This window comes from Budorcas taxicolor, chromosome 13 (genome assembly GCF_023091745.1).
Source record: "Budorcas taxicolor isolate Tak-1 chromosome 13, Takin1.1, whole genome shotgun sequence".
Classification (NCBI taxonomy): domain Eukaryota; kingdom Metazoa; phylum Chordata; class Mammalia; order Artiodactyla; family Bovidae; genus Budorcas; species Budorcas taxicolor.
The window spans coordinates 17,427,033-17,454,856 of record NC_068922.1 but is presented as its reverse complement, the minus strand read 5'-3'; the positions used below and the strand labels follow the sequence as shown (position 1 = coordinate 17,454,856).

At 38.5% G+C, this 27,824-nt stretch overlaps 2 protein-coding genes and 1 pseudogene across 2 annotated transcripts in view; 1 reads left to right on the top strand and 2 right to left on the bottom strand.

Annotated features, from left to right (window-relative positions):
* Nucleotides 1-1,589: 1,589 nt before the first annotated feature.
* Nucleotides 1,590-24,084, bottom strand: MASTL (microtubule associated serine/threonine kinase like). Its single transcript, XM_052651378.1, has 13 exons — nucleotides 23,899-24,084; nucleotides 18,472-18,609; nucleotides 16,476-16,615; nucleotides 15,692-15,780; nucleotides 13,817-13,923; nucleotides 13,473-13,623; nucleotides 11,557-11,729; nucleotides 9,466-10,611; nucleotides 8,287-8,428; nucleotides 7,262-7,276; nucleotides 4,832-4,945; nucleotides 4,625-4,726; nucleotides 1,590-1,747 (listed from the first exon to the last, which is right to left on the bottom strand). The coding sequence occupies exons 1-13, from the start codon at nucleotides 24,082-24,084 to the stop codon at nucleotides 1,590-1,592; spliced, it is 2,661 nt and encodes an 886-aa protein (XP_052507338.1).
* Nucleotides 20,851-21,389, bottom strand: LOC128058897 (chromobox protein homolog 3-like; annotated as a pseudogene).
* Nucleotides 24,085-24,922: 838 nt separating the features above from the next.
* The window catches only part of YME1L1 (YME1 like 1 ATPase), a 28,762-nt gene continuing 25,860 nt past the window's right edge, over nucleotides 24,923-27,824 (top strand). The window contains exon 1 of the mRNA XM_052651379.1: nucleotides 24,923-25,206. Coding sequence (XP_052507339.1) covers nucleotides 25,174-25,206 — 33 coding nt within the window. The 5' untranslated portion in view covers nucleotides 24,923-25,173. The remainder of the gene's footprint in view (nucleotides 25,207-27,824) is intronic.

The following is a 27,824-nucleotide window of genomic DNA, read 5'->3' as shown; positions in this document are numbered from 1 at the left end:
CTGTAACGGCAAACTTTCCTTAACTTTTCCAACTTACGGGCACTTCTCCTGCATTGGAACTAGGGTCACTGCACATCTCCCCTGATCTTCCAGTAATGTTTCAAGTTCCTGGTGTTAAGACTGGTGTCCTGGGAAGCTCCTTTCCTTTCTACACAACACAGGCAGATGATCAGAGTTTAACCCACCTACAGCTTTTTACTGTGACAGAGCAGTGGTTTAAACCATTTGTGCTTGATTCCAAAACCACTATTTTTTCTACTACTTGAAAATTCCATGGGAGGATAATCTTAGCTTTTACCTAATTTAAGGGAAAGATGTAATTTACATTAAACAAAGTTTTAACAACTGTATTTTGAACATATTATTGTTAGAAAAGGTGACAATTAGGTGGATTAAACCTGAGTAGTCATTGCTAGAACAAGCTCAGTAAAACCATTAAATCATGGATTGAATTACATGGCATCGATTATTATAGTGTCTCTTTTGCTGCAACAGTTCTAAACAGTTTTAATCTTTGTCAACTACATTAATAACAGGATGCTGATAGAAAGTAAAAACACTCAAGCCATTTTGCAAAATGAGCAACAGTATTTAATATATTAACAGAAAATTTACACATGGTACATTTAAATTTGAATTTTTCTCTTGGTGGGTAAGTATGCAGAAAACCTCAATGAATTTAAGATATGACTTGTGAAGCTGAATCTTAGTGTATCTATATTGAAAAGAGTGATGTTGACAGAGAATGTATCAAAGTATGTTACAATTATATTTATTAAGCAAAAGTAAGTTATTTTTTTAAAAAAGAATCAGGCTATGCTGGTAGTGCTGCATATGTTTTAAACGAATTATTTTAAAATGTAAACCATCATGTTTTTTGTTAAAATTGAACAAGCTGTTAAAATTGCTACAGTATATCTCACCTAAGCTTTCTACTACTATTTTAAAGTAATCTGTATTGTAGAGAAAGCACCAGAAGCAGCCAGTGCAACAAAACTGCATTTATTCATAGCAAAGTGAGGCAAAACCCTAACCCTTTTATTTCCCATTTCCAAAAGGAGTTATAGTACTGAGTGAAGGGATTTTCTAGTTGCATTTTTGAGGTCACGATGATAGCTTTACATGACTGCCCTCAAGTCTACAGCTTTTGCAGGCAATCAAGTACAGATGAATTACAATAAAATAAAACTATATTGTAATGTTTTGTTGTATTAACACCAAATGAATGGTAGACCGACATGAATAGATGAGAAAGAAAATCAACCTCGAGGCTTACTCTTTCTCTAAAGAGGTCATGTTTCTAATAGTTTTACTGAAGCATTAATTTTTATAAAGTGCAATAACAAAATAAATAAGATGAAAAAAGCTTTTGAAGATCTATTTACAACTCTGGGACTAAGATAAATTACTGATTACATTCCTGATAGCCTTTTTAATGCCGTGGAAGCTGTAACACAATGAAAAGCTCACTGATCCAGGTAAGATAATCTTTCCCGCTTAGATCAATCTAGTACTAAGGTGTATGTAATTACGCTAGCTCATGCTATAAGGCAGGGTTAGATTAAAGGGAAAAATTTAATAGATTCAAGCTAAAGGCTAAATCCAGATACCGTCAGGTGCTGAGCATTATTCCTGGCTTCAAAATAAGATGTATCTGTTTCGTCATCTGGTTGGGGTATGAAAGGCATTTTTTGATGCTGTAGATTTTCCCAGTCCACACCACTGAAGAGAGGATGATGTTTCAGCTCTTGGGAAAAAATATCAAACAAAACAATATTATGACACCATTACCAAAGTACTATTGGGTTGGCCAAAAAGTTCATTTGGGTTTCCCATCAGATGGTATGAAAAACCCAAATGAACTTCTTGGCTAACTCAATATTTTATAGGCATCGAGGAGAGACTGTCTCACGTGGACCTTGCTATTACTATAGTAAACCATAGTAATATTGGTTTACTATGCCTGTTTCACAGACATTTTAAAAACATCGCTCTCTTCAACCACACACTTCCCAACAGCACATGCTATTTTATTCTGTGTATCGCCTGGCATACGGCAGGTGCCTTGTCTGAATTGGTCCAAAGAGTGAATGATGACTGGCCTTAACAGGAGCCTATCTTTCTCACTGCCTGTACCTGCTGGAAGAATCCCAGACTTCATCAGATAAGGGAGCCTGGGCTACTTCCTGTTCCCCCATCACTGATCTTAAGCGATCAGTGCCCCACATCTTATTTCAAGGCCTTGCTGACTGCTTGGAGCTCAGCATCGCCCGCCTACATAACTTCAGCAGGAAGCTCGTCCTCCACTCCCACGCTGTCTTCCCTGTGCTCCATCCTTATCCTTCCTGCTACTTCCAGCATACACACCGATGACACTACCGACACATTCTTTCTCTTCCCGGTTCTTTGATTTCGCCAACTTGCATCTCTACAACACACTGGCCACCCAGCAGCATGGCCACATCCGAGTCTATGGCTTCCACTTACAAAATCACATCTTCACTACATTTTTCTTCTGTCGACTAAAATAAGAATTTGCTTTTTTGGTCACACAGGTATTCAGTTGGTAGACATAGCTCCCCTCTCCTCAACTATTCACTTCATCAGGCAACAGTAAAGATGGCAAAAAAAAAAAGAAGTGTCAATTAAGGCAGTATGCAAACCAAAAAAGCAATCAAATTTAAGGAAAATATCAGAAGATGACTATGCAGACAGTAGGGAATCGTGTGTCTGTACTGGGGCTGCTGCCGCTGCTAAGTCACTTCAGTCGTGTCCGACTCTGTGTGACTCCATAGACGGCAGCCCACCAGGCTCTCCCGTCCCTGGGATTCTCCAGGCAAGAACACTGGAGTGGGTTGCCATTGCTGGGGCTAGTGGGTTGGAAAGACAGTATGTGTATATGTTGGATTTACTATAAACTAAAAGACTGGTAGGAAAAAGGATAAAATAGCAACAGTAATTCACATTTAGGGAACTTGTCTCAACTGTTTAAAATAAATAACTGAGCATTGGTTACTTTAGAGTTACTTGTAGTATTGGATGTGATAGGATGTTTCATGATTCTCTCACTGTATCTCTGTATTTATGCTGCATCTGCAAAGGAATTCTAATCTAGGTTAAGATTAACTAAACTGAAGAATAACCCTATCTGCTTCACTAGGTAAACTATTCATGGAACAAATGAACAGTATCTGAGGTCTGGTAAGAATGTGCTAAGCAAATACAGTGCAGTGCAGCCATTTTCTAAACAACGGTTTCATAACTTTATTATGAATGACATTTGGGACCAGATAACTTTCTGTTGTAGGGACTGCCTTGAGCATTGTAGAATGCTGAGTGAACCCTACTGTGGCCTCTACCTACTAGACGACCCCAACTGCTGTGACAACCCAGAAATATCTCCAGACAACACCAAATGTCCTCTGGGGAGCAAACTCATTCCAGAGGAGAACTGTTGCTCTAAAGCAATTCTTAATTTTCATTATTACTATTTTTTTGGTCACACTGTGTGGCATGCAGGATCTTAGTTCTCCAACCAGGGACTGAACCCGTGGCCCCTGTAGTGGAAGCTTGGAGTCTTAACCGCTGGCCCACCAGGGAAGTCCCTTAAAGCAATTTTCAGAGCTCAATTTTCAAATGTCTGCATCCTCACTTTATACTGGTTTTTGCTCAGATTCCACTTGTCAGAAATCTTTGTGACCATCCAGTCTAAAAAATAAATCTCTTGCCTTCACTTTGTACCCTCTCTGCTTTCTCTCTTTGTGTAGTTACTACTGGATGGCGTTATGATTGTATTTGTCTACTTCTTGTCTTTTCACTAGAATGTAGTTCTAGAAGTTAAGCACAGGAGTTTCAGTCTGGTTCATCCCTAGGTTACCTCCAGTGCCTCAAATAACAACACTGACACCTAGAAGTCACTCTATAGGGTTTGCTGATCTGATTAGAGGGAAAACTAGAAGCTGATACAAATGACATACTACTAAAAGTCCATTTTCCTAATATATCGTACTTCACATGGAAGTGTATTTTGAGACATAAGTGCTTAACTGTCTCTATCTATACCTTGTGACAAAAAGAATTTTAAGGCAACTGCTAGTGAGATTTACTGGAGTTTCAAAATTGGAGTTTAAAATTAATTCGAGTTTCCAGCACTGGGAAAAAACCTTTGAATGGGTCACGATGAGCCCATGTTGTCTTCTTTGAGGCATCTTAGCTGTGAAGATAATGCAACAAGGAGCCAGAGTACATAAGAATACTTGTCAATCAATAATGATGTCAGAAATGAAGCAGTAAGAAATCACAGAACAGGAAGTTTTGACTAAAACTTCCTGTATTGGTTTCCTATATTGGTTGATGGTTAACTTTATCAGGCTCTGAAAAACTTAGACATTGACAAGATGAGATTGTTCTGAGAACCTGCTTGAGAGTAATAAAATTCAAGACTGCAACCTGATTGCGCTGAATTTTAATGTTCTGAATAAGGACAAACGTATCAATGAATACTGAGAGGGCAAAATAAACTGAAAGTTTAAAATCAACTGAGTTTAGCTGTCAGATTATCAGTAGTATTATATTAGAACTTGATGTTATTAACATTCATCCCTGAAGCAAATCCAAACCTTACCTTTCATTCCTGCTCTCTTTGTATCGTCAATGGTTAAAAGTATGTCCACAGCACTTTGAGCATTATCAGATAACTTTTCTTCACCTTCAGGCCAAGGGATATCTACAAATACAAATTAACATGTTCATCATATTGGTCAAAGGAACAATACACAGGGATAAATGAGATAAATGAATCTATCTTCATAGATAGGAGAAAAAGAATCACCTCTTTTCAGAATATTCTGGAATACTTGCTGTGGTGTTTCATCATTGAAAGGGGGAATTCCTGTTAGGAACTCAAACAAGCAAACTCCAAGGGCCCACCAGTCTACTGCAGGACCTGGAATTTAAGAGGAAGCAGCTGAACTTGCAAGCATTTTCTACAAATGTTTGATCAACTAAAACATTAATATGTTTTTATCTGGGTGCAATGAAGGCGCAAAGACTTACTTCCTAAGGTTTTCCTCTGGCTCTGTAAGGTATAAAACCCCAAATTACCTTCCTTTAGGCAGTGTGGTAATTCTTTTCTTGGAAAATAGCAGTTTTGTTATTTTTATTTATTTAAAAAAATTTTTTTGCCATACCATGTGGCACGCAGTATCCTAGTTCCCCAGCCAGGGATTGAACCTGTACCCCCTGCATTTGGAAGTGCAGAGTCTTAACCCCTGGACCTCCAGGGAAGTCCTGAATATAGAAGTTTAGATTAACAACTAACATGGCTATTAAAAAAAAAGTTAAAAGTTATCTTTTGCCATTTATTAATTACTTCCAATATTCTGGAGACTTATTTGTGCTAAATCCTAAAACACAACGAAGAAATGCATTTTATCTAAAAGGTATTCTTTAAAATTAGAGTACTCCTCAGTTTCAGACCAGGAAATAATAACATTCGGATGATTCTGTATCTACTTGTTTTACAAAGGAATGAGATGAGGTAGTAATATTAATGCTAACTGGAGGATAACCTGGTGACTAGGGAAGCCTTACTTACAGGGTGTTTTAATGTTGCTTTACTCTTTTTAAGGACTGAGGGGGACAAATTAGTTTAACAACAAACAAAAAAAAACATTTAGACTATAGCTTGAGGAGGGAATTAGATGATAAGTCTTAATAAGTAGGTAAAACTGATTTCTAAATAAAACCTTCAATGAAAGCATCATTTCTATACAAAGATGTTTTTTTATTTTTATTTTTTGGGCTATGTCATGAGGCTTGTGGGATCTTAGTTCCCCAATCAGAGACTGAACCCAGGCTTTGTCAGTGAAAGCACCAAGTCCTAACCACTAGACCACCAGGGCATTCCCTACAAAGATTTTTTTTTTAGATGTTTTTTTAAACAAGACCTTATAATCTGGTTTATACTTTTGCTTAGTTATGTCTACGAACGAACAAAATGTTTCCTAAGCAAAAGTTTATTTCAGATTCTAGTCTAGAACTAAATTTGTCTGAAAATTAACTCTTTAAAGTCAGTTTCACAAAATTCACTACTGCGGTTAAGCAAATACCATTTCATTTTAAAACAAGTAGAAAAACAAACAAACAAAAAAGCCTCCAAAACAAAAAACAATAGGAAAGCATTGTGGAATATGCCATTAGAAAAAATAATCGCATGCATTTGGAATACCTTTCTATTTGCAAGCCACATGATCCCATTTTTCCTATGAAACACAAGGTACAGTCTACAGGCTTCTATCTCTATTGTAATCACTATAAAAACATACAAACCACCTCCATTAGTAGGCCTTTTAAGCAGTACTGAGAAAGAATTATTTCAACAGATCAGATAACCAAATACAGGAAAGTAGGAGGAAATCAGGAAAAACCCTGCATTTTATTTTACTTAGGTTAGAAATTAGGACCCTTTTCCCAGCTCAGCCAAAAATGTACTCATGTCAGAAACATACATGACTTCTCCATGGATATGTCATACATACCCATACATGTGAGTCAGAGTCTAAAAAGATCACGTATTGTGATAAATCATATTATCAATTATAAATAGCTAGAACAGAGTTGTTTTACACGACTGGCTTTCTAGTTTAAAATCCATGTCTGTAATTTGTATGTTAATACTGTTAATTCCTCTCTATTTTCCAATAATAATGGAATGGAAGGCTTAGAAAATTCAAGCCCTTTTGTAGCTATTAACTTTAATATTTTTATCAAGCCTATTTCTTCAGTTGTAATAAAAAGAATTCCACATGCTCACACTTGTTTTCACAGAGAAGAGCAATCTCTCTGGATGTCTTCTTGCTCAGAAGATGGTTCATTTTTTTATTTCATGGGATAAAGATAAACATGTACACGCTGTGTGCATGCTAAGTTGCTTCAGTCATGTCTGACTCTTTGTGACCCCATGGATTGTAGGCCACCAGAATTCTCTGTCCACGGGATTCTCCAGGCAAGAATACTGGAGTGGGTTGTCGTGCCCTTCTCCAGAGGATCTTCGCGACCCAGGGTTTGAACCCAGGGATCTCTTACATCTCCTGCATTGGCAGCCGGGTTCATTACCACTAGCGCCACCTGAGAAGCTCATTTTGTATTTCATAAGTGAGCTGAAATTAAGAAAAATTTTTCATGCAATGTGATCTAGTTAGACTTTGACTGTTCAGATAAATGTGCTTTGCCACGTTCCTTTATGGAGAAATTCACTCACCTGAAGTCAGAAATCCTGCATGTAAGAAAACAGGAGTTAGGTACATTGTTTGAAAGTTGTAAGTTCATTCTTATGTCATTTATTGAACTAGAAACCAGGCAGTGTGCCTGATACAAGTGATAAAAGTTGAAGAAGAGAGCTTTTCCCAAGTAGAAAACAGCCTACTTTGGGAGCAATAATTCAGGTAATTTTACTACAAATATAAGAGAGCTGAAACAGACATATGTATTAAAATAAGCAGCAGCTATGGAAACTCAGGCTGGCATCCCTAAGTCCCCTTAGTAGTTAGAGAGCAGGGAATTGTTATTGTTGTCTTAAAAATGATAAATTGCTCTCTATTATTTATTTTAAAAACTATGTGTCAAGTTACTTTTATGGGAAATAAAAATTTTAGAACATTTCACTAGCTAGCTATGATAAATAGATGTCCCACTAAAAGAGCGGCAAGATTTTATCAAGTAAACCTTGCCGTCTGAGGTTTCCATTCATACTGTATTGATTTGAGAAAATGTATAAATGGTAATATAGGAAATGAGCTAGGAAAGCTGTGACTTAGCAAAAGGGAAAATGCCCAAAAACTAGTTAAGTGCCCAGAGGAACTTTTATTTCTGTGTTGCTTTTAGAGGGATGGTTCCTCTCTGGCTGGACCCCTCTGGTGAGGATATAGTGAGTGCAGGCTCTGAACAGGAAGAGGCATCTGCAGACTGAACGGAAGTGCAGGACTAATTTTGTATTCCTGAAACCAGACAAGAATAGATCTGGGAAGACATTTAGAACAAAGACAGTAGAGGGGGTGGAAGGTAGGGCTTCTCTGGGTCACTGAGACTAAACCAGCAGGCTGAGGATGAATGGCCGTGTGTCTTTATTTACTATAATAAACACCACGCATGTGAGAAAAAGAGTACTGCACGATCTCATCTTATTTTACCTTAGGCACTCTAAGTTCTAAAGAAATTTAACACAATTTATCTCAAAAGAAACTATAATGATAGATACTTCAAAAATTCAAGACGCGTGCGCCTTACCATGGGCCCTGGCTAACAGCAGCTCGGGTGCGAGGTAGTCTGGTGTTCCCAGGATTCGCCCGTCGTCCACTGGGGCTGCCCCTCTTCTCACACTCTTTGGAGTTCGGTATGGAGTTTCTGATTTGACCTGATTTGGGGTCTGCTAATTTCAAGAGTTTAAGGCACAATAAATACCTTCATTCCTTTCACAGTGAACAGAAATGCTTACACCAAAGAAAAGCTAGGCTGCTGGGCATGAAAAATAGTCAAGTCCTTGATCAGCTTTGGAAATGGTCTCAGAACTAATTATGAAAAGTCTTACTTAAAAAATCTTAATGATAATAATGCAATTCAATTGCTTAGCTAATACCAGTTATTTCAATAAGATCTGGATATGCAAGAAACAATGAAAAAAATCCATCAGAAAAATTTCTTGATAGGATGGATCAATACAAGCTTACAAAGTGTCCTGGAGGGAGGCTACAGCTGAAAAATGATTGAATTATTAGGAGAATGCATAGGATGGAACTATATGCAAATAACCTTTGGTGCCAACTGGCATTTATGTTTTTAAGATATTTCGTTGTCTCACAAGGACTCTGTTGGACCAGGACAGGTGGCAGACACAGGCTCTGAAGGTAAGAATTTTTAAGTCCCTCACTAAGCTCTAAATAGAAAACTCAAGTCTTGTAACCCTACATTCGAGGTGTGCACTTTCTATATTAAGATGTCTCTCCAAAGGAAGAGAAAAACAGAAACTTTGGGTTTAAAAAGGTAACAGTTTAGGGGGAAAAAAAAAAGATTTTATTTTTCAACTCTCTTCTACAAAGAAAAGAGATCATCTAAATATGTCCTTAGAAGGCAGTAAAGTAGATGGATTTTAATTTTGTATCTCAGAGTTACGTGATCAAGTGAAAACATGATTGTCAATATGTAAACATGTAAAATGTAAATATGTGAAAGTATGCAGGACAATGCAAATGAAGGAGGCACTGGAGTTAAAAATGCTAAACACTGCTACCCGCTTCACCTTTCTGTAAAACCTCCACAGAGCCACAGATTCCCAATAAGCAGAACAAAACCATTTGATTAATATTATATAGTCCAGTGTCATAGTTTATTTTTCTAAAATCTAAAGGACCACACATTAGCAAGTGATAACATACCTGATACAGCATGGAGTGTCCAGTGGTAACATACCTGATATGGCATGTAGGATCTTTCTTTCTGAGTAGGGGTGATAGCCGTGGGATATGACCCACTATAGGCACACGAAATATCCATCATATCTAAAGAAGTGACGCTCATCTTAGAAGGTTCGGAGCTATTGGAAGCATTAATGTGACTGTTAAAACTCCGAAATGCCACAGCATTTCTTTTAGAGGTTAATGGTTTTAAGACCTCTGAAGAAGGAGCCAACATTTTTTGGTTGCTGTCTTGGATGGTAGGGCACTCAACACCTTTTGGCAAGGTACTTTCTTGGCAGCTGGGTGATACAGGAAGTAGGTCTTCAATATTTGATTCTTCCAAAGAGGATTCTTTGATGTTTTTATCTAGATCTAAAGACTGCCCTCCTAATGGACTTTCCATGATGGAAATTCCAGGAAAAGATGAATCAGAGTCCATGTGAATACTTTTAGGACTTCTATCGCCATCAGAACACAGGAAACTAGAACTTAAGTAGTCCTTCTTACTATTCTTGTCACAATCGTCATCCAGCTCACACATAAGGTTTTTTTCTATCACTGGGACAGCTGGTTTTTCTGGGGTTTGGTGTTTATCAGTAAAAGAATTGCCCACATTCTCCTTATTCACACAGTCATTTTGCTGATCTCTGTATACCAACCGCTTAAGGTCCTGGACTTCAAATGTTAAGCCTGTCTTTTGAGTTGCATAACAATCTCTCATTTCATTACTACACTCATACTCGAAGCAACTTTTTTTATTTGGTATAATTCCCTGACGAGGACTGGAGTCAACTAATTCAAAAATTCTTTTACAACTTCTTTTCCCAAGGTGCTCTTCAGTCATCCCACCAGAATTCACAGTCCACTGACTTGACTCATGGAAACAAGACTGGCTTGTGTCAGCAGTCATGTTGATATTATTTACATCTAGTTCTCTTGCTTCCCAAGCAACTTCCCCTGAAGAACATTTTTTAGCAAGGTTAACATAAGAGTTTCCAGTGGCAGGAACGACACTGCTGCTGTGAATGGGAGAAAGAGCTAACTCAAGATCCCTTTCATTCCAACTTTTGGTCTCCATGGCATCTACAGATTTTGTGCATAAAGGCTTTTCAACTGTATTCCAACTCATCATCGTAGAGCCTGCTGCATCGTCACTTTCCTAAGAGGGAGGAAAAAACAATTAAAAAATCAGGGGACTTCCTTGGTGGCCTAGTGATTAGGACTTAGCCACTGTAATGAAGAAAATCATATTGCTGAGACTAAGGAGCAAATAGAGTCCAGTTTATTTTATCAAGTGGAAAGATTTTTTCCTTTGGTTATTAATATAATTCTAATCTAACATTTTATCCGCATCCTATATAGGAAAGGTTATCATATTGTTAGTTCCTCTCAGCTTTAATAGCTTTTAAAAGCCCAGAATAGAATACATAAATTAAGTAAAATGACTTTCAGTATCTATTCACTTGGCAAGCAATCTCCTTAGAATAGATACTTTTAAAGACACATCTGATCACCCTTGTGGTCTAGAAGTTATTTCTGATTCAGAAGAGTTACCATTCCATTAAATGATAAACAGGCAGTAAACAGTTATAGAAGGAGGTAGTATAAGTTATAAAATAAGACAAAGGTTAAAAGAACTCAACAATCTAATGTCCGTGTTAGGGTAGAGAATTTTAAAAACGAATTCCATCTAGATGCCTAGAAGCCAAACATTTACCATTAATATACTGCAAAAATTAAAAACTGGAGACTTCCCTTGTGAACCAGTGGTTAAGACTCCATGCTTCCAATATAGGGATCATGAGTTTGATCCCTGGTTGGGGAACTAAGACCCCCACATGCCTCACAGTATGACCAAAACATAAATTTTAAAAAAAAATTAAAAAAAAATTGTAATCTCATATAGTGAACAAGAATAATTTCACATTTGAATGAGAAATGAAATGCTGCAAAAGAACTTGACAGAATATACAGGGAAATGAAGAGTAGCTTCACTGCTGTTCACATAACAGTTTCATGTCCTTACAGAACTTGTATGAAAAGGTGTCAAGTGTTTCTATCATTACACACATTTGGTTCTGGGTAAGGTGAGTGGCACTCTGACCTGGCAATCCTTTTCCCATCTGGGACTGCTGTGGCACTCGGAGTCCACGCTGGATATGAAGGTATGGGATGGACTGCTGGTGCTGGATGTTGCCAGCCTCTTCCTAGACTGGAGGAGGTGGGAAGTTAGACACTTCACGGGCATCCCGGGGTGGGAGGCAACCATTTCAGGACCTGTGGGGAAGAGCGACACCGAGGCTTACTTATGCCACATCTTTCCTACTTCCCTGCGGATCCTGAATCTTTACAGGCAACTGGGTTAAGCAGGAAGTGAATATTTCCTATCAGGACTATTTCTATGTAAACATTATCTCATCTACAAGGATGGCTTCAGGCTGTTCTGACAAACAAGTAGTGTTCTGAAAGTTAATAGACAAAACTCTCAATATTGATAAAGTAGAAATCAGGACAGGGAGCAAATTTATAATTAGGAGAAAATTCATTTTGAATATCCATTATCCAATTTGAAACCTTTCTCGATGAAGGTTCAATACTGATGGGCTAAATCTGGATGTGCTAAAAGGCTGGAATGTGACTACTCTTACTTAATTCAATTTGTATTTAATTAAAACCAGAGCTTTATTTTAATGTTGAGGTTTACATGCTTACCAGTGTGGAATTATATACATCCATAGGGACTTCTTTATACTACTGGGTAAAAGAAATAATAGTGACTTTGCTAAGTGTGAGCCAGTGCCAGAAAGCAGCACCATCTATATAATACAAGTTCCTGTATCTTATAAACAATTAATGATGCTAAAACTTTTTGCTCCTGAACTTAAAGTGAGACTCTTTTGTTCTCATTTGTAAAAAGGAAGCAATTCTTCCTTTCGGTCTATCTATCCATCCAAGATATATACAGAATTGAGGACCAAATTCACAACAAAGTAGCATCTATGAAAACAACGAACACTAATTACTCTTTAGAGTAATTATTATTCACATTTCTAAGATGAAGAAAATACGCATGCACAGAACTAAACTGTCCACTGTTGATAAGTTAGAGGGTGAGGTTAAGTGCTATACAGATTTTCCACTTGCCTCCTTTACTTTTGACTTTTGTCTTTTATTGTGTAATACTAAAGCTATATCATCTTGACTTTTTTTTTTTCATCTTGACTTTAATTTCAGAACCTTTTAGAAATCATTTTATAAAGGCACACAGTATTACTATATCTTCTCCAATTGGGCTTCCCTGGTGGCTCAGAGGTTAAAGCGTCTGCCTCCAATGCGGGAGACCTGGGTTCGATCCCTGGGTTGGGAAGATCCCCTGGAGAAGGAAATGGCAATCCACTCCAGTATTCTTGCCTGGAGAATCCCATGGACGGAGAAGTCCATGGGGTCGCAAAGAGTCGGACACGACTGAGCGACTTCACCACCACCAAGATTTCCATAGACTCAATACAGTGAAATTCACCCAATGATCATTACAGTGTTGCAGCTAATAGAAAAATTAGCTTGACATTTTATTTTGTTGATGTAAAGATCTGCAACAGGGACTTCCCTGGTGGTCCAGTGGTTAGGAATCCACCTTGCAATCGACGGTACACCAGTTCGATCCCTGGTCCAGGAAGGTCCCACAAGCTGTGGAGCAACTAAGCGAGGGTTCTAGAGCCTGTGCTTGGCAACAAGAAGAGCCACCGCAGTGAGAAGCCCACACACCTCAACTACAGAGTAGTTGCAACCAGAGAAAGCCTGCGCATAACAATGAAGACCCAGTGCAGCCAACAGCAACAACAAAGATCTGCAATAAGCCCTGTCAGAAATGGCAATTACATGACAAAACAGAGGAAATCCACAGGCTATCTGAATGTCTGCATTTCAAAATTACTGATACTCAGAATTTTAAAATTGTAAAATACTTTGTTCTTCAAGGGCACATTTAATGGAATATACTACCCTTTCTTTTATACTCACATGATTTTAGTAGCTTGCTAGAATAAGGAGTAATGTCCTTTTGATCTATGGACATAGGACAAGTTAGTCCTTGAGAAAGTGGTGATGTTTCAGATACATGAGTCGAAAGAACATTTGCAGAGTCGTGATTTTCTTCTGCAATTGGTGTGTGCTACGAAAAAGAGAAAGACAAAAGCAAATGCTACGATTTGTTGTCACAAAAACAGCACCTAAACGCATAGACTGTTATGCCATCTAGGTAGATGAACTGCTGAAGTAATGCAACATGCTTAATATTTGAATTCGTGTAAATGGCAATCATGTTAGGGCCTATCATGTGAGTTTTTTTCTTATCGAGTACTTACAAATCCCAAAGAGCTGATGAGAGATAATACTTGTCCTGGGGTTCTCGAATAATCCTGTCTAGGTTTTGCCATGGATGGTGTTGTAAGAATATCCATCATGTTGATATCTATGTATGGAAAAAAAAGTATATGATATTCTTTAAAAACTTCAACTGTCATTGACTAAAGTCAACAATTATTTGTCCTGGACTTTGCCCCACTTTCCACATTATTAACATCAACTACAAAGTTGTCTTGTGCAAGACAAACACAGCCAGGAAAACCATCATGCCATACAGTTAACATGTAGAACTAAACAGACAAGAGAAAGACAAATAACATATGCTTTCTCTATATATAGAATTTAAAAAAGCAAAATGAAAAATCAAGCTCATAGATACAGAGAATTGATTTGTGGTTGCCAGAGGTGGGATTAAGGGTTGGAAGAAATGGATGAAAGCGGTCAAAAGGTAAAAATAAATAAATAGTAAATTTTAAAAAAAGAGAGAGAAATACAAGAGTGTTACCTAACTGCCAACAAAATAATTCCTGGTAAATAAAGCATTAGAAAAAGAGGTGGTTAAAAAAAAAAGTTAAGAAAGGCATCAATGTACTAAGAATACAAAATAAATTTCAATAACAGAATCTGAGTGACTAAACAACAACAGCAGAATCAATTTAGGAATTAATACAAATTATGGAACACTCATGTTAATTTACTATGTAAGCAAGATAGAAACTAATGCAGATTTTTATCAGCTTTCAATGTGTAACACTGTAAAATGATTCAACACTCACATAATATTGTACAATTTTCTTTAGATATCAAAAATAGTAAGAGAAGTGTAACGCTTTGTATGTGGTGTAAGACTTTAAAATGTAGGTCGAAAGTTTGAATTTAAATTTCACTTATACCTCACACTGATGAAACTGTAAGTAAGTAAGTAAGTAAGTATTAGTTGCTCAGTCATGCCCGACTCTTTGCGAGCCCGTGGACTGCAGCCCACCAGGCTCCACTGTCCATGATATTTTCCAGGCAAGGATACTGGAGTGGTTTGCCATTTCCTTCTCCAGGGGATCTTCCCAACCCAGGGTTTGAACCCGGGTCTCCTGCACTGCAGGCAGATTCTTTACTGACTGAGCTACAAGGGAAGCTTGTAGGAACTACAATAAACTTCTTAAAATATATTTTACAAATTAAAAAAATGCTACAGCAATGATTTCTTGGTTATGACTTTGAAAGTACAGGAAAAAGGAAAAAATAGACAAATGGGACTATATCAAACCTTACAACTTCAGAATATCGAAGGAAACAAACAACAGAATGAAAAGACAACCTACTGAATGGGAGAAATATCTGTAAATTATTTACCTAATAAGGGGTTCATATACAGAATAGAGAGACAAATACAACTCAGTAACAAAAAAAAACCCTAAGTAATCTAATTAAAATAGTGGATAAAAGTCTTGGATTTCTCTAAAGAAGATATACAAATGGCCAAGAGGCTTATGAAAAGATACTTAACATAAGTAACCAATAGGAAAATGCAAATCCAAACTACAATGAAATATTAACTTATACCCGTGAGGATGACCACTATCAAAAAACAAAATAAGAAGTATGGAAAGAATGTGGAGAAATTGGAACTCTTGTGCACTGCTGGTCAACTGTAAAATGTAAAACTGTGTAACCACTATGAAAGATACAGTGGAATTTTCTCAAAAAATTAAAAAATAGAATTTTGTCTATATGATCCAACAATTCTTCTGCTGGGTACACACCCCAAAACCATTTTATTCATTTTTAACTAACAGAAAACAATATAAACTAATGAAATGTTAGTGTCTAAAATGTGTTGGACTTTTAAAAAGGTACTTACTTGCTATGTTTCTTACCTCTATTTAAAGTAACTTTGGAAAGGCCAAAATCTGTTAGTTTAATATGACCTTCATTAGAAATAAGCATATTGTCTGGCTTCAAATCCCTGCACATAAAAAAGACAAATAGCAGATAACTGAAAAAGAGCTAGTGTTGATTTTAAAATTTCCAGCAAAAAAACCAGAAAGTTAAAGAAGAATCAAATCCTATTTATTGTCTCTTATTGGTGGCTTTGAAAGTACAGAAAAGAACTCTCAAAAGCAAACAAACAAACAAAAAAAAGCAAACTAAAATCTGAATATCTGAATATACAAGAGTTAACTATTTAATGCTAGATTATCTTTGACATTATTCACTAGATATTCTATTAAGATAAATTTCATTAGGTAAAATAAACCTCAAACCAGGTCAAATCATATTTACCTCTTTCTGTGAGATTAAGAGAGTGTGAGATTAAGCCTTAATCAAAAAGAGTCACTTAACCTTTCTTTGAACACAGCAAAGCACTGTAAATCAGCTGGGTTTATAAACTATGGTACTTTTGCATGATGTACAGCTAAAAGAGTGGAAAAAAGAGTCAATATTCTCCACAATAAAATGGGATATCCATGGACAAAGCAACACATTCACACACACAGGGAGATAAAAGAGTTGATGGCATTTGTAAATTCGCACAAATTCCTACTAAATTTAAGATAACCCATATGTTGGCGGTTATGCAAATATCTAAGACTCAAAGAGTAAATACATAATTTGATTACTTGTGCTTAAGTAATAGTTTGGAGAAAAGTCAGTCATTACCTGTGAATGATTCCATGTCTATGAAGGTAGTCTAGAGCCAATGCAACTTCAGATATATATTTCACGGCCATCTCTTCATCAAAATAGCCATAGATATGTAGAAGGGACTTGACATCTCCACCAATGAGATACTCCATTACCTGTCAAAACGAAACAGAAATACTGTAAAATAAAACCAATATGACTACTTAAAAATGTCTTATTTGAGCATTAATGATTACACATTTTAGCATGGTTCTGTAACAGACATTTTCTTGGTGTCACTGAGTCCACATCAATACCAGGTTTGTTCATGCTACCATACATTGTTTAAAATTTAAATTAAACTGTTCAGCCTTACGAAAAAGGTATGAAGAACAGAATAATTTCTCACGTACTCTTCATCTATTTTCACCCATCGTTAGCACTTTGCCACATCTGCTTTCTTCCTCTACACATATATAACAATACTTATTTATGCTAATCATTAACATGATTATGTTGCATAATAAATATATTAACAACATTAACATAAATACATTATGTGCATGTATTTTTATTCAAATAAAATACTTTAAATAAGGCAACATTAGCAACTGGTATTAATCTTTAAAATTTTGGCTGAATAATTCGAGAATAAAGTTGAAGAGGGCATGATATGTCACCACAGAATTCTTTTGCTTTCTCTTTCTTTATTTTTCAAATTATGAAAGTGTACCACTGAATTCTTCATCATGTTTCTACTAACAAGGACATCCTTTTAACAAATGCTTTATCAAGGACATCGTCTATAACTACAGTGTAATAAAATGCATGGAATTTAATGCTAAAATAATGCTATTACCTGTTGTTTAGTCTGTATTCAAATTTCTCTGATAATTCCATATTGTTCCTGACGGCCTCTCTCCTGGTCCCTCATTCCCAGGCCAGGACCATGCACGGGATTTAGTTATCATATGTCTTTAGTCTCCTTTAATTTGGAGTAATTTTTCTTCTTTTTATTTGCTGGAGAGGGGGTGGGACTGGGAGTGGGGCACAGGATGGTCTTTCACAACATCTGATTATTTCCTCATGAACCTCTGGAACTTGGAAGTCAAAATACCTGTCATCCTCACCTCTTCCTGTCCCCTACCCAAATTCCTCATTAGAATTAAAAGAGTGCAATCTGCCATGTTCAGTGAAAAGCAAGCAACTTGCTAAGTAAATAGATCCCAAATCCACTACTTCCTAATATCTTTTCCTTATTATACATCAAACTTTATATAATATTTCTATTATGCATCCTTTACTTAGGAAATATTTTTAGCACTATGTGCCACACACTGTTCTACAAGGTTTATATCAACCTATTGGAATTTCATAACAACCTTTGAGGTAGGTACTATTGTTATCCCCACCTTGCAGATGGGAAAACTGAGGCGTGATGGTTCATTTTATGCATCAAATTGGCTAAGCCACGGCACCCAGATATTTGGTCAAACACCAATCTAAATGTTGCTGTTAAGGTATTTTTTACATGAGATAAACATCTCAACCATTAGAGTCTGCATAAAAACTGATTATCCTCCGTCATGTGGGAGAGCCTTATCCAATCAGCTGAAGGCCTGGAGAGAAAAAAGGTTGAGGGGTCGTGTCTTTCTCCTCCAAAGAGGAGGGAATTCTGCCTCTTCACTGCCTTTGGGCTTGTGCTGCAACATCAACTCTTCGCTGGGTCTATAGCCTGTCAGCCTACCCCAGAGATTTTGGACTTGCCACTGCCACAACCATGAAGGACAATTCCCTAAAGTAAATCCCTCTTTCTACATACACACACAGACACAGACACAGACACCCTATTGTTCTTTTCCCCTGAAGAACGTAAACAAATAGAACCGGTAAGGTAACTTGGCCAAGGTCATAAAACTAGTAAGTTCAACAGTTGGAATTCAAACCTAGGTACACTGAACGTCAAGACAGTAATTCTTAAATCACTGGGTTTAGTGGTTCCTGAATGAAGAAAAACATGTCATTTACTCACCAAGTAGACATTGTTTGCTGACTGCAGGGAATAGTACAAATGGACAATGAAAGGACTTTTGCTTAGGGCCAGCGCGTCCCTCTCAGCTTGTACTTGATGAGTCATATTTTTGTTGATCATGTCTGCCTTTTTGACAACCTGTAGTACATAATGTGACAACAGACACATGGTTTTATTTTCTATCGCAGAGTAGTCTCAGGTTTCCAAGTTCCCATCGTGAAAACAACCAGAGAGAAAGCATGGACATGTTGTTTGGCCCTCACACTGCCAGCAGGAAACTCTGCCAGGAAAACAGCTAGTGAAAATAAAACTTTCTTTAACATAGAACCTCTCATCTTGGTATCAAGTGGTACAAGTATCACATCCCTTTTGAGAAGGAAAAAGATGTAAGCAAATGCTCCCCATCTACCCTACCAATAAGTAGAAAATAAATTCTGTTCTGCTGTTCTTACAAGTCATAAGATAGCAATGTTCCTAATATGCTCCCAGATAATCAGGACTGTAGCTCAGCTGGTAAAGAATCTGCTTGCAATGCGGGAGACCTGGGTTCAATCCCCGGGTTGGGAAGATCCTCTGGAGAAAGGACTAGCTACCCACTCCAGTACTCTGGGTTGGAGATTTCATGGACTGTACAGACCATGGGGTCGCAAAGACTCGGACATGACTGAGAGACTTTCACTTAATCAGGAATGTAGGCAAAGAGAAATAATTGGCCAATCCATTAAAAAAATTTTTTTTGGTTCCTTGATGGATGGAAATAGACAAAGAATGTACTTTTTTCCCCCTGGAAAAATTCTTTTTTTTTCTTTTAGGAATATAAAACTATTGAGCACTGTTCACCAGTATTTACAATAAAGTAAGTAATATAGAGTTGAATAACATTCTGATCACTACTAAGTTGTTTTTCTTGGCTTCTGCTCAACTAGTAACCCCAAATACTGAGAAAATTGAGCCCTTCATGTAAGGAATGGGTTGGGGTAAGGTCTGAAGAAACATGCAGGTCAAGTGTAGATTAGAAAAGTTTGTTCACTCATTTATTCCTGTGCTGAGTTGCTGAGTCGCTTTAGTCTTGACTCTTGCGACCCCACGGACTGTAGCTCACCAGGCTCCGCTGTCCATGAGATTCTCCAGGCAAGAATACTGGACTGGGTTGCCATTTCCTTCTCCAGGGGATCTTCCTGACTCAGAGATCCAACCCAGGTCTCCTGCACTGCAGGCAGATTCTTTAATGACTGAGCTACCAGGGAGTCCGCTTCACAGACCGGGACCAGCTAGAACACAGGAAGCACTATAGGATAGGACATGTGTTTACACAACCCTGGTAGTCCAGTGGTTACGATTCTGCCCTTCCACTGCAGGGAACCTGGGTTCTATCCCTAGTCAGGGAACTAAGATCCCATGTACGCTATGGACATATTTCTGCAGGGCATATTCCTGTATGTCGTAAATTGCCAGTATTTTAAAACTATTTGATTAGGTTTCCATGAACAAATCTGAGACATTCCATATATCACAACCTTTCCTAAATATAGCAAAGAGACTTCACTTTCTTGTAAAACAATGGTTCACCAAAAGGAACCATCAAGTGTCCACTTTACTAAGTTTTGCTTCGCTATTTAAAACATACCAGAATTTTTCTACTTTTTTCATTTGGTTGGGGAGGTTGTTGACAGTGATAAGAATTTTCCTTCCAGGGTTTCTGCATTTATATGCAGATTTATATGCAGATGTGGATACAGATTCTGATAGGATGCTTTAAAAAATTACCTACTTTAAATTGCTTATTTTACCTAATTAATTACAAAACTATTTAATTTGAAAGGTTAAGACTTAAGTTTTCAGTTTAAGTTGAAGGGGTTTCTTATATTGCTCAAAATGATGGAATTCCAGGAACATGGGCTTATCCATGGTTATGAAAAGCTGTTGTTTAAATCTATTTACCAAAACAAAAACCAGCACAACAAAAAAAGCTCCCAAACAATTTACATATGTATTTTATGTATACACATACAAAAAACTTAGAATGATCCTTAGGCATATATGAGTGAAATGCAAATTCTAAATTTTGATTAAGTAATGACTATGGAGATTTCCCCCAACATTTAGAAAAGCTGTTCTCTAATGCTGAGGAAATAATATACTATGGTATCAAATTCTTTTCTGCTGAAGGAAGCAACTATTGAAAGCTTTTATTTGTTCAAAGCAGCTAGTGCTACAGACCAAAAAAAAAAACACAACCCAATGTAACTTCCCCAATACTACCTCAATATCAAACCTGATTTTCATTAGAATGTAGTTATTTCTTCACACTAATAAATCAAAAAGCCAAGACCCACATTATATATATATATAAATATACATAAAAATCAATGCAAACAATTATTGAGTCTCATCTTCTGGACAAGAATGCCAAATTAGTCTCTCTTCATAAAAATTACAATTAAAATTTGAGGACACTTCACATTTGCCTCTTTTGCCAGCACCAAGTCAGCCTCATCGGAATCTTTCCATTTCATGAGAAACATTAATTCTTCACTGCTGCTCGTGGCACCAATTATTCGTTCTGGATCAAGACCTCTGGCAAAACCTCTTGGTTTATCAGAAGCATCTCTTTTCTTCTTTGATTTGCTATCATCAGATTCACTGTCAGACAAAAGATTTTCTTTTTGTTCCATCTTTTTCTTTACCAGCTTTTTGAGAATTAAGAATTGCTTCAATTAACTCTGGACAATCTAAATTTTCCTCAGGTTTCCAAGTATTGTCTGCATCTGTAAACCCCTTCCACTTCAGGAAATACTCCACCTTCCCATTCACAACACAGCAGTCCAAATTCTTCAGGTTCCGCCTCTTCAACTTTTTTACTCTTTCCAATTTGTTTTTTTCCCATTTTTTTGCAATGTAGTTTTATTGGAGGCCATTTTTTATTGCAGACTTGAAGAGCTATTATTCACCGCCTCTGAACTTCTCTGGGTCCTGGGTCTGCAGCATCTCCCGGAGAAATTCTTAAAAATGGTTAGAGTTTACTGACACTTAAGTGTCAGATGCTGTGTTACAGAAAACAACTAATTACTCTTTTTAAGTCTCAAGGTAATTGGTAGGGAAGCAAAATTATAATCTATGTTAAAATTGGAGCACTAAACTGAATAGTTAGTAACACTGAGATCAATTCTCAGGAAGATTACAAAGAAAAAAAGGCATATTTCTTCCAAAGATTCATTAAAGCATTTAATAAAATCATCAGTACACTGTAAATTCCAGCTGTAGAGCCTTCCCATAAGAAAAATGAGGAAAATTGACAAAGCCAGTCTAAAACATGATTTCCTTATCATTGCTCTAGACTGGAAGCTTCATGAGGGCATATTTGTTTTTGTTCACCACGGTATTCATATCCTACACAAAGTGGATATTCATAAATACTTATGAAAAAATATACTGGCATTTTCATTTCAACAGCTAATAATGACTGCTTAGTAAACAGAAGGAAAAGCAAAAAATCTTTGGAATATGAAGTGATGGAGAATTAATTTCAGTAGGGTGGGTCTGAAAGGTTAGGAAAAGTTTGAAGGGGGCCGGCTAAAGAGAAAGTGAAAGTGAAGCTGGCTCAGTTCTGTCTGACTGTTTGTGACCCCATGGACTATACAGCCCATGGAATTCTCCAGGCCAGAATACTGGAGTGGGTAGCCTTTCCCTTCTCCAGGGGATCTTCCCAACCCAGGGATCAAACCCACGTCTCCCACATTGCAGGAGGATTTTTTTTTTTTTTTTCCACTAGCTGAGCCACAGGGAAGCCCAATGAAGGCCTGAGGAACCTCAAAAACATGTGAAGGAAGTGAAGAAAGTTGGATGCAAAAGACCATGTATTCTATGATTCTATTAATATGGAATGTCCAGAAAGACAAACCAATAGAGATGGAAAGTTACTTGTGGCTAAGTGGGGAGACACTGCAGATAACCAAGAGAGGTAGTTCTCAGGTACTGGAAATTTTCTAAAATTGTAATGTGTTAATGGTTACTCAATCTTTGATTTACTAAAAACTAAGTTGTACTTTAAGAAAAAAAAGGAAGAAAAAATCAAGTCTGTATTTGGGCAAACTTGAGAATGGAATGAAAAGGGTACTGAAAATGAATGAGACAGAATTGACAGGCAGAGTTGAGAGAGAGGATATACAGATGCAGTAGAGGAACGTTACAAAGACTCAAGTTCCTAGCCTGAATGATGGTGGTGTTATTACAGGGAGAGAAGAAATCCGGGAGGTGGTTAGGTGGAGAGCACCATGTTCAAAGCTGGGCAAGTACAATTTTGAGGTGCTTGCTAGGTATTCACACGGCAATGTCCAACAGGAAGTTGAAACCATATCAGTACCACTACTAGCTTCTCCTTTATTACTATCACTCATTCCTGAGATGTGACTAATTTGAAGCTACGGGAGTAAATGAGAATCAACAGTGGCCTGAACAGCTTCGAATACTCTGAGCTCTTGAATGCTTTGGAATGATACATACTACTGTTGGGCTTCTCGGGTAGCTCAGCTGGTAAAGAATCCACCTGCACTGCAGGAGACCCCGGTTCCATCCCTGGGTTGCAAAGATCCCCTGGAGGAGGGCATGGCAACCCACTCCAGTATTCTTACCTGGAGAATCCCCATGGGCAGAGGTGCCTGGAGGGTTACAGTCCATGTGGTTGCAAAGAGTTGGACAGGACTGAGCGACTAAGCACAGCACATGCTACTGTAAGGATAAAGGAGTGATTTAGGAATATTTCAGCTTAGTCTTTAAATAAAATTACATTCCAGATTTATAATGAAAGGCTTGAAAAGTGGGGTTTGTTTAATGATATCTTTTGGTTATACAGGTCAAAAGTTCATCTATAGCATAGCATGCTTACTATAGTTAACAATATTGCATTATATATTTGAATGCTGCTAAGATAAAGTTCTCATCACAAGAAAAAAATATGCAGCTGTTTCATCATGGTTAACTAGACTTATGATGATGATCATTTCACCACATAGACAAACACTGAATCGTTAAGTTGTACACCTGAAATTGGTATATGTCAATTACGCCTCAACAAAAATAGAAATGAATCTACATCAAATTGGTAGTTAAAATATAATTTGGAAATAACTATTTCTAATTTAAAGTTTCAACCTTAATCCTGGTAAAGCCCAAATTAGTAAAAAGGGTTCAGAAGTCCTAGATCTTCTAAGGTTTACGCGGTGGGAACAGAAGGGCGGGGCAGAGGCAACAGCGACTTGCCCGCGCTGTCACCTCAAATAAGAAATCATCTTGCGGGGCCCGGAGGATTCAGCGAGCCAGGCATCCAGTCTAGCCGCTCCAGCGGCCCTGGAGCCTGCCCAGTTCAGGGGGCGGGAAGGAGGGCCGAAGGACCAGCCTCTTTAGCTTTCTTTAATCCTCGACTCTTACCTTCACCGCATACAACCTGTTGCCTTTCTGCCCCAGATACACCTTCCCAAAGGCGCCGCGGCTAATAGGCTTCACTATGGTGAACTCCTCAATGGAGGGAGGTCTTGGCACCGGGATCCTATTCACGCACTCTCCTGTTGCCGCGCCATCTCCACTCTCCATCTCACCGCCCACGGTGGGCTCCATCGCGGTCCACCTCGGATGCAAAGCTCTATCACCGGCCAAGGCCCCTTCCGGAGCCGCAACTCCCGCCAACCAGGTTCAAAGTGAGGCTCCGCCCACGCAGCACGTATCAGTGATGTCACTACGTCGCAGCCCACGCCACACCCATCCATGCGCATCTCCGCCTCCGTCACCTTCGTTTTGTCGACGCAGAAGCCGATGGACGTGAAGGCGGGGCTTCCGGGAATTTCTTGAACCTACCACAGGGTGCCCCAGGTTGACGGCGGCTGGTTTACCTCATTCGCACTGACGGGACGGCACGGCAGTTTTTGGCCGATGGGGAAAGGGACTTTGGGGGCTGTAATTTGAATAACGGGGCTTGCAGAGTTTTTTATCCCGATCTCCAAAGGAGGCTGGTGGGGCCTGCCCTTGCCCCACTTAAAAAACAACCACCAGACTTCTTTGGGGCCTCTCACCCGCGGGAGAAATGTAAACCAGTTCGGTCTGGTCAGTGAATCCGTGACCAGTGAAATCATAGAATGTGGAGAAACTGGAAGCTTATGTGGAGAGCAGGAAGCGCATGCCTGGTCCTGTAATTTGATATTTTAACTGGGTGTAACTTGCCTATCTGTAACAGGAAGTTTTTTATTTATTGTGGGGAAGATAAAGAGCACTAAATTGTTGCAAAAGAGCGTATTATGGCTCAAGGCCCAGTCACAACAGGAGAATATGTCGGAAGTATTGATAAGAAAGCTGGAGGAAGATTTAACGGGGTGGATGCCGTTCCCCTTTAAAAAGAAAACGACAGCCAGAAAGCTTTGGGGCTCCGGAGCGTGTATTATTTAATGTGAAAGTGAACTATTTCGGGGCGTCAGCTGCCCAGGGTGGCGACCTCACCTGCCCCGGAAGTACTGGTGCGTTAGCGCCTTGCCTTCCGGGGCGGGTTGCCTGTCGTTGCAGCAGCTGTAGGCTGGGGAGGCCATTTTCCGCTTCTAGGAAGAGTGAGCGCGGAGAGAGAAAAGACAGGGAAAAGAGGGCTCAGCGCCTCCCCGCCGGACCCGAGAAGCGGGACAGTTTTGGCAGGCGGGTGAGGTCGCTGACAGCCTGGAGAAGATGTTTTCCCTGTCGAGCACCGTGCAGCCCCAGGTGGGTCCGGCATCCAGTTTATTTTTCTGTCCCAGCCCTGCTCCGGGCTGTTTGCCATTTGCGTTTCTTGGAAGCAGTTTCCCTTAAGGGGTCGTTGGAGGAAAGCGTTTATTCCAGTTGGAGTCCTGGTGTTGAGAAAAGATCGGGCGACTCTGAGTAAAAGGCTGACGAAGAAGCCTAAGTATAGTACGAGCGTGATGGAGATCTTGGCTTACCGATTTGATTGCGTGGAATTTTGCTGGAAAATCCATCTGGCACTGTTTAGTGCTAAGCATTTCTGGGGTGAGGTTTGGGGAGTGGGTAGGAGGAAAGTCTATCATAGCTGTAGAGGGAGCAAGTGATGTTTCTTTTCTGTCTTTCCGCCTCTTCAAAGACTGGTACTCTTAACCCAGACTCTCTCTCTTTTTTAAATGGCATTTAACCCAGACATGCGAAGAAATTTGCAAGCTTCTATGAATGCTTTCTCTCTCTCTTTTTTTAAAATCAACAATAACTAATATATATATTTTAAGTTATTACTTGCAGTTAAAATTTTGATTCAGCCTCGTCATCTTTCCGTTTATGAAGCAAAAGAGCAGAGAAAAAAGATTCCAAGGGTTTTATTTTTAATTCTCTCAGGAGTTATCACCTGTGACTGTTTTGTTCTTAGTTCATTTAAAAATCATTTTTGATGGTAACTTTTTTTGAGAGTTCTTCACAGTTTCGCAAATAAACAGTTCTTGTATACATTCAGTTTTCAGAAGATCTTTGACATTCTTTAGTTTTCCTTGGTTTAAGATTATCATTATGCCCCTTTGTGTAACCTCCACTCGCTTTTGTTTTGCTAGTACTCGTTGGGTTAAAAAAAAGTGGTAGTTTATTCATTTCAGTAATGTACTAGGTGGACAAAGAAAATATGGAACTTTAATGATGATGTGAAATAAAACATGAGTAGGAGTTTGCCGCGTGAATAGACAGGAACAGGTAGACAGAACATCTGGAGGTTCTGAGATCGTGACAAGCCTAGCTGATTGGAGGAACAAAAATAAGGCCAGTGTGGCTAGAGCCTGGTTGGTGATTAAAGGGCCAATGACAGAAAGGAGGTTGGAAAGAGGACTTGAAATATAATACAGGGAGTTGTAATACGGGACTTTGAATTTCATTTGCAATTTGTTGGAAACCACTGAATTCTTTTAAGCATGTTAAGGAGTGACATGATCAGATTTACATTACAGTCTATTACAGAGTAATACTGGCTTCTTACTCTGTGGAGAATGTGGAAGAACAAGAGTGGAGGTGTTTTCAGATAAGGTTGTTATTGCAGTAATCCAGAGAGGGGCTAATGCACTGCTAAGGGGTGACAGTGTTTATGAAAAGGAGGGTATGAGATTTATTTTGAAAAAAGAATAGAATTTCATCAGAGATGATGGAAAAAGATGTTTCTGGTTTGATCAGCTGGCTGCAAGAAGGTGTTACTAGGGTGTGGTGGAGTCCTGCCAATCATTTGAAAAAAAATTTGACTTGGTCTGCTGAATATTAAACCTTTTGGAACCTGCAGGAAGTTGGTATCAAGTGTGCATTCATGCTAAATTGCTTCAGTTGTGTCTGACTCTGCGACCCCGTGGACTGTAGCTCGCCAGGCTCCTTAGTATTCTCCAGGCATGAATCTGGGAGTGGGTTGACATGCCCTCCTCCGGGGAATCTTCCCAGCCTAATAATTGAACCAGTGACTCCTGCGTCTCCTGCACTGCAGGAGGATTCTTTACCACTGAGCCACCCGGGAAGCCCATGGTATCAAGAAGATCCCATATTAGGAGGATTTATCATTGCTAAGTGGAGTTAGTGGTGTGTGATGTTGGTAGAGATAATGAAGGAGCTGTATGTACTACAGGCAGTCCTAACTGGGCCACGTAGGACTCATGCATCTTATACTGTGGAAGATAGTAACGTTGTTTAGTCACTCAGTCACGTCTGATTCTTTTGCAACCCCATGGGATGTAGCCCGCCAAGTTCCCCTATCCATGGGATTTTTCAGGCAAGAATACTGGAGTGGGTTGCCATTTCCTTTTCCAGGAGATCTTCCTGACTCAGGGATCAAACCTGCCTCTCCTGCATTGGCAGGTGGGTTCTTTACCACTGCACCTCCAGGGAAGCGCAGAACACAATTTGTATTTCCTGGTTGCTTAATTGGTTTAATACAGTTGAATTTAAATTGTATGACAGAGGGTCAAGTTTTTCATTGAGAAGAGATCAGACCAGCAATTTAAATTCTTCTTTTTTTTTTTTTTTTAACAAGAATCATGTCTATTTTATTTATCTTACAGAGTGATTTAGATTTAATACATTTGGGCATAGTAAATATTTGACATGAAAAGCAGGTGTATCATAATAGGGATCAGAAAAATAGCAACTCATCTTACATATAATAACTAAAAAATATTTTTCAGTCTGATCATTTAAGTGTTACAAATCCTGAGAATGTTGGACACTGAACAGACTTAGGTACTACCTTATAATTCAGTCTTGCTTGGAAATCATCCTTTAAAAAAATGCTCTGAGGTACAAATCAGCTATGTATTAAACGTGATTCTTCTACATTTTACAGAGTTTAAACAAATATATCAAATGATTACTGTTTA